Source organism: Temnothorax longispinosus, chromosome 10, assembly GCF_030848805.1.
Source record: "Temnothorax longispinosus isolate EJ_2023e chromosome 10, Tlon_JGU_v1, whole genome shotgun sequence".
Taxonomy (NCBI): Eukaryota; Metazoa; Arthropoda; class Insecta; order Hymenoptera; family Formicidae; genus Temnothorax; species Temnothorax longispinosus.
The window spans coordinates 4,684,253-4,696,477 of NC_092367.1; the positions used below are offsets into that span (position 1 = coordinate 4,684,253).

Genomic DNA, 12,225 nt, shown 5'->3' on the forward strand with positions numbered 1-12,225 from the left:
TCTCCCCCTTCGTGCTCGATAAAACAACTGTGTAAGGCTTTTCACCCTCTGTACGATATCCCCCGTTTCCCTCGGAAACCAAGGCGATATTTTACAGTCGCGACGCGAGGCGGCCGGTGAAAAATGCGCGGGGCGGTACGACGCCGCGGTGAACAATCGATAAAGGGCGAGATGCGAGTTTCCAGTGGCACGCGGGAACCGCACGGTGCAACGCGTAACATGCTGATGGTGCTGTCGAAACGCGAGAGGATCAGGTAAGAGGATACGCGCGGTACCGGCGCGGCGGGCGCAACACGCAACGCTCCTCTCCGTCGCGCCGAATTACACGGCATGCTTCTAGCGTTACGAAATAACTGCTCTGACGCGCGAGGCGCTTCACCGAGCATGCTCGTAATCTTCGAAATCCTGACGGTGATTCTAATTCGTTATGATCGTAATAATAATGTTACGAGGCTAATGCTAGCATAGCAACATCATCGAGCTTTCCCGCGTTCTCCCAGTCGACTCGCGTATACCGGGTATTATAAATAATGTCGATGGACAAGATTCAGTCGTTAAATATCCCTTTAACGGAATACTCGTATTTTACCTATCTCAATATCTTGTTTATGTTATTATCGCGTTTTTACTTTGACGATCGTAATTTTTATATTAATTTATAGTAAATACTTTGAAATGGTTAATTGTGAAGATAAATGCGCGAGAATAAAGATAAAGTATTTAAAAAGTTTGCAGAAATCTTTTAATTTGTATAATAATTGACTAATTGTCTAATCGAAATGTACTAAAGGCGCTGCACACAACAACTTTTGACCAGAACTGTCGTCAGTTTACTATACTGAAGAATGTTTGTATTATTTCTTGTCCTTGAGATATCCCCCGAAATTGATTTCCCGAGGCATAATAAGAAGCACGAAATAGCGCCGATAGTACCGCGTTCCAGTCGTGCGACCGACGTTACCACGTGGCGCATCGAATCGTTACACCAAAGTCTTAATCTCCTATAGTTTTCGGTGCTCCAAAAACATTACGTGTGTCTTCTGTGAGAAGAAAAGAAAATTTTATTCACTAATATTCCGTACGGTCACCGGTGATATTAATACGCGACACGGCAAAGAGTAAAAGACGTAACTTCAAGAAGAAATTAACATTAGTTAATCAGACCAGATGAGGCAAGAAGAAAGAGCACTAACTTGTTGAGTAAATTAAAATGAATGCTGTACCGAAGAAAATACATTGTGCTAATTATAATCTGAGCGTTAAACCGTACATCTACAGTTTTGCGACGATTCTTCCATGAATATATAGATATGCGAAAAATTTTGTGAAGATCTGTGAAGTCTTGTCTCTTCACTGGAGAAGATATATCGTTGGCAAATGTCCGGATTTCAGATGTATCCTATAGACCGGATTTTATCCATGCATCACATTCGTACGTATCGATGTTAAGATATTGATTGACGTAGTTTTGTTTCGCTCGACGCAGAGACCCGTATCCAACTCATAGTTATAATATTAATTGTTAAATACATTTGATTTTATTAAGAAATGTATTACTTAATTGTCGACAGATTTTGTGATCGTTTATCTCTGAATATTTCGAATGCCACGCGGAAATTTCGTGTTATTTCGTCTCGTCGAAAAGGAAATTTGTCGCGACGATAATCGCGACGCAAAAATCCACGCGAAAGTTTTCGCTTTCATTTTTTCCCTCCTATGGGGAAATTGCGCGATCAATCCCCTGAAAGTTCAAGATAATAATAGTTGCCAATGACACCGACGTGTATAACATGCCCTAGTAATAACAGATCGATGTCCTGTTATACGGGCATGTTCAGTTAGCGACGTTAGCGTTCAGACGATAGCACACGCCGTATCGCTTGGTTACCGCATGTGACATAAGGTTATTAATATTGGTACTGTCAATATCCGATTACGCAACGATATACGAGAAATATCTAGTTATCCAGAGGTAATTCAGAATTAATTTGACCGAGACAACGTCAATTCACATTTTCTTCTTTATTCTCGTTTCATGTATAAGCACTGCTTTAAATATGCAAGACTCGTGTTCTCGTCGCTCATTTAACATTTAATGCTAATCTGATCTTGATATCTACGTCATTATGGTATCAAAGGTCACATTTAATGCGATATAAAATAATAAATTGCTATTTATTACTTATGCATTTTTTTGCAAATCACAAGCGATTTATGTAGGTCGCTTTACGTTTCTGTCTCCGATTCTAAGATCTCGCGCAATTCAGATAAATTGCAGGGTGTAGAATGAATCAGTTAATCTAAATTAATTCTTTGTTTCCCTTTAATTAAAAAATCATTCAGTCGATCCTAATATAAGATAATTTCGGGGAACGATTCTATTTGCAATATAGTTAAAAAATTTAGTTAACTATAACTATTGTTAAGTTAACTTGATCAAGTTGATATATGAGTGATCTTGATGCGTTATTGGATTCCAATCATCAAGCAGATAACTTGGCGAGGTGGTAACAATTTTTCGCGTTTGCTTTCGCAGCAGCCGACGCGCGGCGAGAACGTCGTCTGAACGACGACGGCGTGATCGCGGGTGCCGCAACTCCCGATTATCGACCACGGATGCAGGCCCGCCATGGTCAAGGCGCAGTCGCGGCCCAGGCGCGGTCGCCGCGATCAAAGCTGTCGGACTACTTCCATGTCTGGGTCAACAACATCCGACTGTTCTACTCCTGGGGCAACTTAGATAGCCTGACACCGCAACTGCCCAGCACGATGGGTAATCTGCAGAGCGACGGCAAGAAGAAGCAAAAGAAGAAGGAGGCCCCCCCGGTACCGACGTCCACGTCCACGTCCGCGGACGTCGAGCCCGAGGCAACCGAGGACCAGAGGAAGGACAAGCGAGACCAACCGCCCAGAGTTCCGGAGAGGCGTGACGAGCCTCGCGAGCCGGTCAAGATCAGCTTCGAGAAGGTGCACACACCGGGACATGGCAAGAGACAGGCACCGCCGCCGCCGCCGATGGTGGTGTTACCCAAGGTATTTGGTACCGCCTTTTTCTCTCAAGACCGATTAACAAATTATCGATCGGATGAGGGACTTTTCAAAGACGAGGTTCTACGAAACGTTCCGTATAGTTTGTTGATGTTTAATACACCGAAATATATATTAAAATAAAATAAAGATATAATTTTTCTGTAATTATTCGTGAGAAATATAAAGCGAAAGATGGAATGTCGTCAACCGAACAGGAAATAGGGAAAATAATTTTATGCTCTACCTGCCTCCGACTTGAGTAACAGTCGTAATGCAAAATATTATTTTGTAATTAGGACACGCAGGAAAGTGTAGAGCCTGAATGTCGCAAGGATACCGCAATAACAGTGAAACCATGCGTGACCACGACGGAGTCTTTCCGTTCGAGTACCACGACAACGACGACGACACCGGCCCAGACCCCGACGACACCGCAGACGACCCAGCTGCCGCCACTGCTGGTGACCGATTCGTGGCGTTTGGCGAACAAGGGTCTGATCGTTACGGAAATGCCGACGCCGCCCAGCCAGGAATCCTCGAGCGACAGTGTCTTCACCGATCCCGGAGAGCTCACCTTGAGTCCGGTCACGGCAACCACGCGGGCGGAAGCGGTGAAACGTAAGCCGATCCCGGGGACGCCCGACAGCAAGGAGGAGAAGGCTCCGTTTACTATCTCGAAGCACAAGAAGATCCATCTCTCGGTGATGAGTCCCCGAATATGTGAGGATAATTTTGTTAATTTCGTAATTGAGCATCTTCTTACGCAGTTTTACGCGGCAATTAACACGCTATTAAAAATTAAGTAAGTCGACGATGTAAATAGGCTATACGTATAATAGTCGGTGTAACGTAGACAAGGTCGTGTTAAAACATAGATTTACGATATCATCTGTAAATCGCATCTTGTATAAGTGATATTGTGCAAAATGAGCGTGATATGTATTTTGGACCTAAGTCAACATAACTAGTTTCCAGTTTCATCGACGTCTCATATAAAAACATTTCATTTTTAGGCATAACGTCAAGCGAGAAGAATGCGATATCGGAACCGAGTCCGAGCACTCTGCAGCGGCGACACAGTGTTTATGAATCTCCGACGATCGAAGGCAGAGTTCTGAGAAGAGTAGCCAGCTTGACCCTCGATCGAAATAGCGCCAAGAAGAAAAGAAGTTCTAGGAACATCACCTGCCAGAAGACGGATCATCGCAAGCAATCCGAAGGTAAGATAAACATGCTCTCAATCAAGATAGGAATTGTTTAAAAGAGACTCAATTGTATCGCAATTTTACGATTTAACGAATCTTCTCTCGAAAGAAATGGCAACGGGGACTTTTTGATAGCGGAGGACTCGTAAGATGTAGGCTATCTACGACTTCGGCTCTCGTGAATCCGGGACATAAAAATGACGAAGCACTTTCAAGATAGAACGCTTTATAACTACGTATAGGTCAGCGTACGACCTAGTATCCATCACGCACTGACGATTGCGAGTCTAACGCGAATCTTATCTCGTGACGGAAGAGAAGGCGCGCGATAACGTTAAGGGTAAACACGGCGATATACCTTTTCGCACGCAGTGACGTAATGCGCGTGAGATCGTTCGCGCAAAAATTGCCGAGTGTCGTAAGTCCGGATAACGTGGATAACGATAATCGTGACAATCGTGATCGGCAATTAAGCGGAACGCGCAACGATAAGGATAATCAAGTTCTTTCATCGTCGGCGGCGTCGATTATACGTGTTTTTAAACGGCCACCAAATAACCCGTATCATTCGTGGCCGAGGTTATAGCGGAGGTGATACGCGCGAATCAAACACGTTTGTTTGCCGATAAGTCTTATCGATGGGGCGGTTCGCAGGGTTCGGTTCGGATTCTCGTGTTCTCCCGTGCCTGTCTGCGAGCGAGATGCGGCGGCAGTTTCTTGCGGAGCGGCGCGGCAAGATATCCGTGACCGAAGTAAAGTCGCGAGATGAAGGAGTGTCTAATATTTTTATTCGAATGGACGTGAACTCGAAGAGTGATTGCAGGAAAGAGACGAGAGTGCATTCGCGCACGTGTATGACGCGTGTACGTTCATTACGTGTGCCAGCTTCGCGGTTGAATACGAAAAGATATCGAACTGAAACAGCGTAATCATTTTAATCGTAATCAATGACAAGTATAGATGACGATTTCCCAAGTCTTCTTTGCTGATTATCTTTTCGCAACGTAATCGCGTTGTCGTTACGAGACGTTCGAGCGTTTGCAGAAATGTCCAAAGTTCACACGCTACACCTTGTTTATTGACATGATTTTTCTATAATGTTCTCTTAGAAATTGCATTAGTGATAAAGTGATTAGAAGATAAGGTATTTATAAAAGAATCGTTCATCCCGAATATAAAACGAGATAAGAGCTAAAGTTGATAAAGAGTCGCTCGTTGCCTTTACAACATGCATCATTAATTAGGACGGATAGCAAGTTCATAAAGATACAAGTGTCGTTAATAACTCGGCCTATATAAAGTTACAGTTAAGAGAAAACAGTTGCTTGTGCAGAATTTTATTTAATACTTGTGAAGATTTTATCAAGTGACAGTCAAGAGAGCAAAAATAATTCACTCAAAAAGAAATATTCGTCGAGCTTCAGCGTGGTCGCAGTAATAAAGAACTAATTTTATATCTCGCATATTAATGGAATTTTCAGAACAAAAACTGCCAATCTCTCTGACATCCGCGCTATCAGATAAAACCGCGAAGAACAACTTTACGTCCCTGGTAAGATCCTGATCTCTATTTTGACAGCAATCAGTGTACACGATTACTTACTTTTGGAATGTCTTGTTTTAATCAGATAGATCGGACAGGCACCTGCGCAGATGAGCTTTATTCAACTCGAACTGAATCGAGCCAAATCTGCCGTGAGCACTCCATGCTTAAGGATACTTATTCGTATGAAGAAGAAGTGAAGAAGCTGAAAGATGAGATCAAACGGCTGCGCGAGATATCTGCAGACCGGCAGATAAGCATCAGAGACCAGCCCACTCAGTCTACTCAGTCCACTCAGACATCACCGAGAAGCTTATCACCGGTTGATGGAAACGTCAGTGAAACGAGCAACTTGGATCTCGATCAAGTCAAGATGACTCTCGTGCTTTCCTCCACGTTGGCCGACAAGGTCGATCGGTCGTGCTTATCGCATAGCAGTCAAACAAACGCGCCTAGCGAAGATTTGGCGCCGTATCCGACACCGTTACCACCTCCATTACCGCCGGAGGCATTCTCGAAAAGCAGATCTACAGCTTCCTCGGTATCGTCTTTTATCCCACCACCACCGCCGCCGCCGTCTCCGTACACGCTTTTCACCGAATCGGTGCGCGACGGCGAAAGGACAGTTCCGTCGTCGTCGTCGACAAAATTGACGGACGTTTCTAGGATACCGACACCACCGCTGCCACCTTCCCCCATGCCAATGCAAAGTACATTATTATCTCCGCCGCCCGCTCCGTCTCCACCACCATCTACGCCGACCACTACGAATACGATACCCATTCCTCCACCTCCACCTGTGCAAGCGATCATAAGTGCGATACCTCCGCCATCTCCTCTGCAAAACATGATACCTCCTCCCCCACCTCCTCCCCCACCTCCGCCTCCCGTTTCGTTCAAAGTGAGCATTGAGAGTGGCGTACCTCCTCCTCCTCCTCCTCCACCGCCACCACTACCTATGCATTTTCAAAGTGCGACGTGTGAGATGTCTTCGTCTATGAAAATTACCATACCTCCTCCGCCACCACCACCGTCCACGCCGATGTTGAACGCGTGCGGGATACCACCACCGCCGCCTCCTCTGCCTACGTCGCTCGTGGCTGATGCTACTAGCTCGATACCTCCTCCGCCGCCCCCGCTACCTGGGATGGCGCAGGGTCCTATGACTGGTCCACCACCGCCGCCACCGCCGCCAGGTATGCAGGGTGGCATACCTCCACCACCTCCGCCTCCCATCGGAGGTTCAGGTGCAGGTCCTCCGCCACCGCCTATGGCCCCACCGCCACCCCCGGGGACAATGGGACCATGTCCTCTACCCGCTCCACCGGTCGGGGGATGGAACCCGCCCAGTAGAGCCAGTAGGTATCACGATTTCAAAAGTACAGAGTACTCTCGATAATTCTTTTCGTAAATCGAGAGTACGCTGTACGCTCTTTCCGGCTTTGGGATTCTGATATTTGCACCGCGTAACACAAGTGCCTCGCTTTTGTAGTTATGAGAAAGCAAGCTTTAAATCCTGACGTGCCTATGAAGCCACTTTACTGGACGAGAATTTTGGTGCCTGTTACTGCGGCCAGTCAAACTTCAGTAGATACTTCAGACTTGTCACCCCAGGTAAGCGGAAAACACAGACTCTATAATAAAATTTGCTATTGACACAAAATGTTGACGTGAAGAGTGATTTTCTCTGTCTTATTTAGGTGCCTCTGTGGTTGGAACTCGCGGAGGAGGAAAATTTAAACATGAAAGAGTTCGCTGATTTATTTTCGCGGCAGGTGAGAGAGAGGAATCCGACCAAGAAAAATGAAGGGACGCCCAAAAGTTCTAAGATCCAACCGGCGAAGATATTAGACTCGAAGCGTTCAAAGATGGTGGGAATTCTCGAGAAGAGCCTGCACATAGATTTTAGCGAGATCGAGAACGCGGCCTATAATTTAGACACGAGCGTGATCAGTTTAGAAGCGTTGCAACAGATCTACGATATTGTGAGTAAATCGTAAAAAACTATATAATTAAAAATACTTAAATTTGTATAAAATCCAGTTTTTTAATTTCTAAATATAACAATTTCCGCACATTTTTAATCACTCTGATATCTTTTGATTTGTAGAAACCGACGCAAAAGGAAATAGAAGAAATTGCAGCTCACGAAGCAACTTTTCCGGACATTCCTCTCGATCAACCGGAATTATTTCTCAAACGATTATCCGGGATAAAACACTTCTCCGACAGAATAGCCTGTTTAATGCTGCAATCGGAATTTCAAGACGCGATATCGTCGGTCTCATATAAGTTGAACAATGTGCGAACTACCTGCGACTTTCTGCTCAATTCTGAACCTTTGAAGAAAGTAATGGCCATCATACTCACCTTGGGCAATTACATGAACGGCGGAAATATGTTGCGCGGCCAGGCCGACGGTTTCGGCCTGGAGATTCTCGGCAAATTGAAAGACGTGAAGTCCAACGTACCTGGTGTCACCTTGTTGCACTACGTCGTTAATGTCAAATTGTCCCAAGAAAAAGATCATAACTTCGAAGAGCCGTTGCCTTTACCTGTGCCTGAACCGGCTGACGTAGAAGCCGCATCCACGATCAAGTTCGACGACATCTCCAAGGAACTGGACAGACTGGATAAAGAATTACAGGGTGAGTGATATTATATATATAATATTATCAGTATCAAGCGCCAATCAAAAATTGTTATATTTATTTCTTTATTTGTAAATATTTCCTTGCTTAAAAGATTTGGTAGATATGAAAGAATCGAGATAATATTACATCCGTAAATATTAGCCTCCTTATTTGAAATATTCAATAAATTTTATCTTAATTATAGTGTTAAAAAATGTTATTTTTTGCGTTTTTAATAAAAAAAAATTTTTTTTTAACAATAGAATGCAATTTTGTTAATATTTCTGTACTAATCCAGATTATTAGATTAAGAAAGCGAGTGCAAATAATGTGGCGAATGCTGTTGCATTCATCGACGTAATTGTTTTTTCGTGTTTCACATTTATTTCCTTTATTTGGATCCAGTTTTACATATAATTTATGCAAATAAATAAGATAAGTGAAATTAATTTGTTTTAGCATGTGCACAAATGTGTAATACAATCGTGGAAACGGATCCATCTACGTCCAAAATATTCAAAAAGAAAGTAGACTCATTTGTGAAGAGGGCGAATACCGAGTTGGCGAGCGAAAAGGAAGATCTACTGGAGGCTAAAAACAAATTCAAAGCTGTGATGAAATTCTATCAGTTTATTCCCAAAGGATCCACTCTAGAGACTGCAGAACCTTATGATTTTTTCAATCTATGGCTCGGTTTCTGTCGGGACTTTAAGGTAAAGATACGATAGAGACGATAAGAATATAATTCACGATGAAATTACTGCGCGAGCAAATTACGATGGATCGCATTTTTGCAGGATATCTGGAAGAGAGAGCAGCAACGAATACGAAAGGAACGAATGGAGGAAGCTCGCAAAAAGTTCGAGAGCAAATCTAATGTCGTGAGAGTAAAATTAAATCCGCATGGATTGAAAGCGAAACTACAAAAACTTACGCATAAGAAACATACTCAAAGATAGTCTCATCGAAATGTCCATAAATTGTTTAAGAATTTAGGTCAGTTTAACGTACAGTTTATACGTACAATCATATTCGCTAAATTTTGAATTCCATAAATAATTCCCTTTAATACTCTGGCATCCAACGGGAATTTAATTGTATATATTAATTTATCTAATTCATACTCATATATTACTTTCGACTCGAATCGAAAATGATGATATCGTGAACTACGAATTTTGTATAACTTCAAAGTGGAAATTAGGCTGTTTCGCACAAACTGCTACATTCGTTATTATACAGAAGCTCTGAAAAATCTATTGATCTGCTTACGAAACTTTAATACTAACTTTGTATTTCAAAGTCATGCAACACGAGAAATCGCTTTTCAGATACAAATCTCGAATTGCTAAAAAATAATGGGAGTTTTCAAATATAAATTCCATTTAATTATTATACACAAATGAGAACACTCGAAATTAACGCAACGAAATGCGAAACGGTTTTGATCCAAATATGATATACGGATTGCCGATCGCGAAACGTCCTTAAGCAACCAATTAATAAGATTCTATGCTATACGATTATAGTTGTTACAGACTGAAACGTTAACAGTGCACTAAAACGATAATGTATACTTAAGTATAAGTAAACACGTTCGCGAAATTTATTAATTATTAATACCATATTAAAAAAAAATATTGTTAGTTCAGCGACATTTTTACGAGTGTTACTTATGAACATATTTCAATCTCTATATTGCTCTGAGCGATTCTGCAAAGCGCATTCGGAGAATGCGGAAAATAATGTTCAGTAAAAGAAGGCCATAAACAAGGTCTGTTCTTTTTAGCTGCACTTTCTTACATTGTTTGCATTTGACACAAAATAAATGACGCAAAGTTCTAAAGAAAACTGTAGGAAGCTGCAAAAAAGGAAGCTAAAGAGGATATACCTATATTATAAACGTCCATGATGATTCTAGAAGAGAGAAACTTTTTCTGACTCTTTATAAATATATATTTATTTCGTCAATTTTTGTTACTCTGCGAATAATTAAAAAAAAAATATTAATCGTGATAATTATTGTTAATTCTCATTAGCTATTTATTTATTTATTTATTTATTTGTTTGATTGTGTTAATTTATACTAGATTGTCATGGATCAATAAATAAGTGTACATAGAATGTTAATTATATGAATTATTATTGATGTTATTTAATAAAAATTCTTTATAAAAAGTAGAAAAAATGTATTCATTAATATATATTATTGTACTATCTGTCTTAAAAACACAACAGTCGCTTAATTCCGTGATTTTAATTCTCAGCTGTCTGCGTTATGTTCTAACTCAATATGTAGAAAATTCGTTATAAATTCGTTCCACTTTAAAGACAAACTTGTATCGTCCAGAAATATTGTTGTTATTTAGTCATTTATTGACTAAGACACTTTTCACATACTTAAAGTTTGTTTACATAGCACCAGAACTTTTTATCAAACATTACAGTTTAGTATTTGGCGATATTTCGAAATGGTAAGATCAGTTACGTTGATTTATTCGAAGTATTGATAATTTGTTACTTTGATATAGGAAATTACAGTTATAATTATTATTGCAAATGCATCATCGTTTGTATTCTTATCGGCACGCAAGTTCAATATAAAAGGTGAGTAATCAAAAACATAATACTTAAATATATATATATATATATATTTTTTTTTGAAAATATGAAAAATATATATGATTTACTAGATACACCTATATATAATTTTTTCACGTTATCGTTTACATGTTTTACATTGTAAGCGCTAACGCGTTTTAGGAAAAGTTATTCAAAATTAGTCATATATTTTTTACTTCTGTTTCGAATATAAAAATTAAAATTAAATTAAGATAATCCTGTGCTGAATATTTGTATCTTGTTTATTTTCTGACGAAAAGAACACGTGCAGATATCTGCGACAATACGTGGCATTGACATGGCATTGTTATTAAAGCTGTTATTAAATAGCGGTCTGATATTCTTCGCGACCGCTGTTAATGAAAGTTGTTGTTGGCGAACATTGGCAAAACGATGAAATCGGTTACCATTTATCAGAATTTATGAAACCGTCGCATTATGATGTCAATATAATATTCCATAACGGAAGCAATAGCTTCCATGGCAAATCCAACATTAACTTCTATCTTCTATGTAACACGTCGAGCATATATTTGCATTCAAAGTATTTGTATGTAGATAGTTCGACTACATTAATTAACCAAATAACGAGGGAAGTCTATGCACCATCGGAAACTTTTTATTATCTTACATCGCAAATTTGTATATTTTATTTTGATGATGAAATACAAACTGGACCTTACATTCTCAATCTGAACTTTACTGGTGATATATATAATCACGACAATTCTAATGGCATATTCAAAATTACATACACAACAGACGATAAACAAAATCATAAGTGAGTGAATGTTAAAATATTAAAAGCCACGGTTTTATATAAGAAAAACATTATAATATAATTATGTTATATTCGATATAATGTAATTATATCATACAAACCATTTTATTATTACCATCGTTACTTAAATATTTCATAAAAAGTCATGAATATAATTAAGATTATAACATATATATAGTAAAATAATAATAGTAACATAGTAATAAAATATATTATATTATCTTTCTTACATAAATCACAGTTGTAAATGTTCTTCAGCTTAATAGCCTAATATTTTTATGACAATAATGATTGAAAATTCAACATTTAAAATGTTAACTAAATGTTATTAAAATGTGATAGGTTGTTCGGAGCAGGCGACTTTCAGCAAACTACCGGATTACGATGGATAATTCCATGTTGGGATGAGCT

At 40.1% G+C, this 12,225-nt stretch overlaps 1 protein-coding gene across 3 annotated transcripts; it reads left to right on the forward strand.

The window, feature by feature from the left end:
- Positions 1–90: 90 nt before the first annotated feature.
- LOC139820207 (uncharacterized) lies at positions 91–10,541 on the forward strand. 3 transcript variants are annotated; one of them, XM_071790325.1, is made up of 11 exons: positions 91–254; positions 2,537–3,033; positions 3,327–3,750; positions 4,044–4,250; positions 5,717–5,787; positions 5,864–7,136; positions 7,271–7,392; positions 7,479–7,763; positions 7,889–8,426; positions 8,871–9,124; positions 9,209–10,541. In XM_071790325.1, exons 2-11 carry the CDS (start codon positions 2,617–2,619, stop codon positions 9,368–9,370), a joined length of 3,753 nt encoding a protein of 1,250 aa, XP_071646426.1. In that variant the 5' UTR covers positions 91–254; positions 2,537–2,616; the 3' UTR covers positions 9,371–10,541. The 3 variants fall into 3 exon arrangements, with proteins under 3 accessions (XP_071646426.1, XP_071646425.1, XP_071646427.1); XM_071790324.1 differs by lacking the exon at positions 91–254 and adding an exon at positions 954–1,432; XM_071790326.1 differs by lacking the exon at positions 91–254 and adding an exon at positions 1,949–1,972.
- Positions 10,542–12,225: the final 1,684 nt, after the last annotated feature.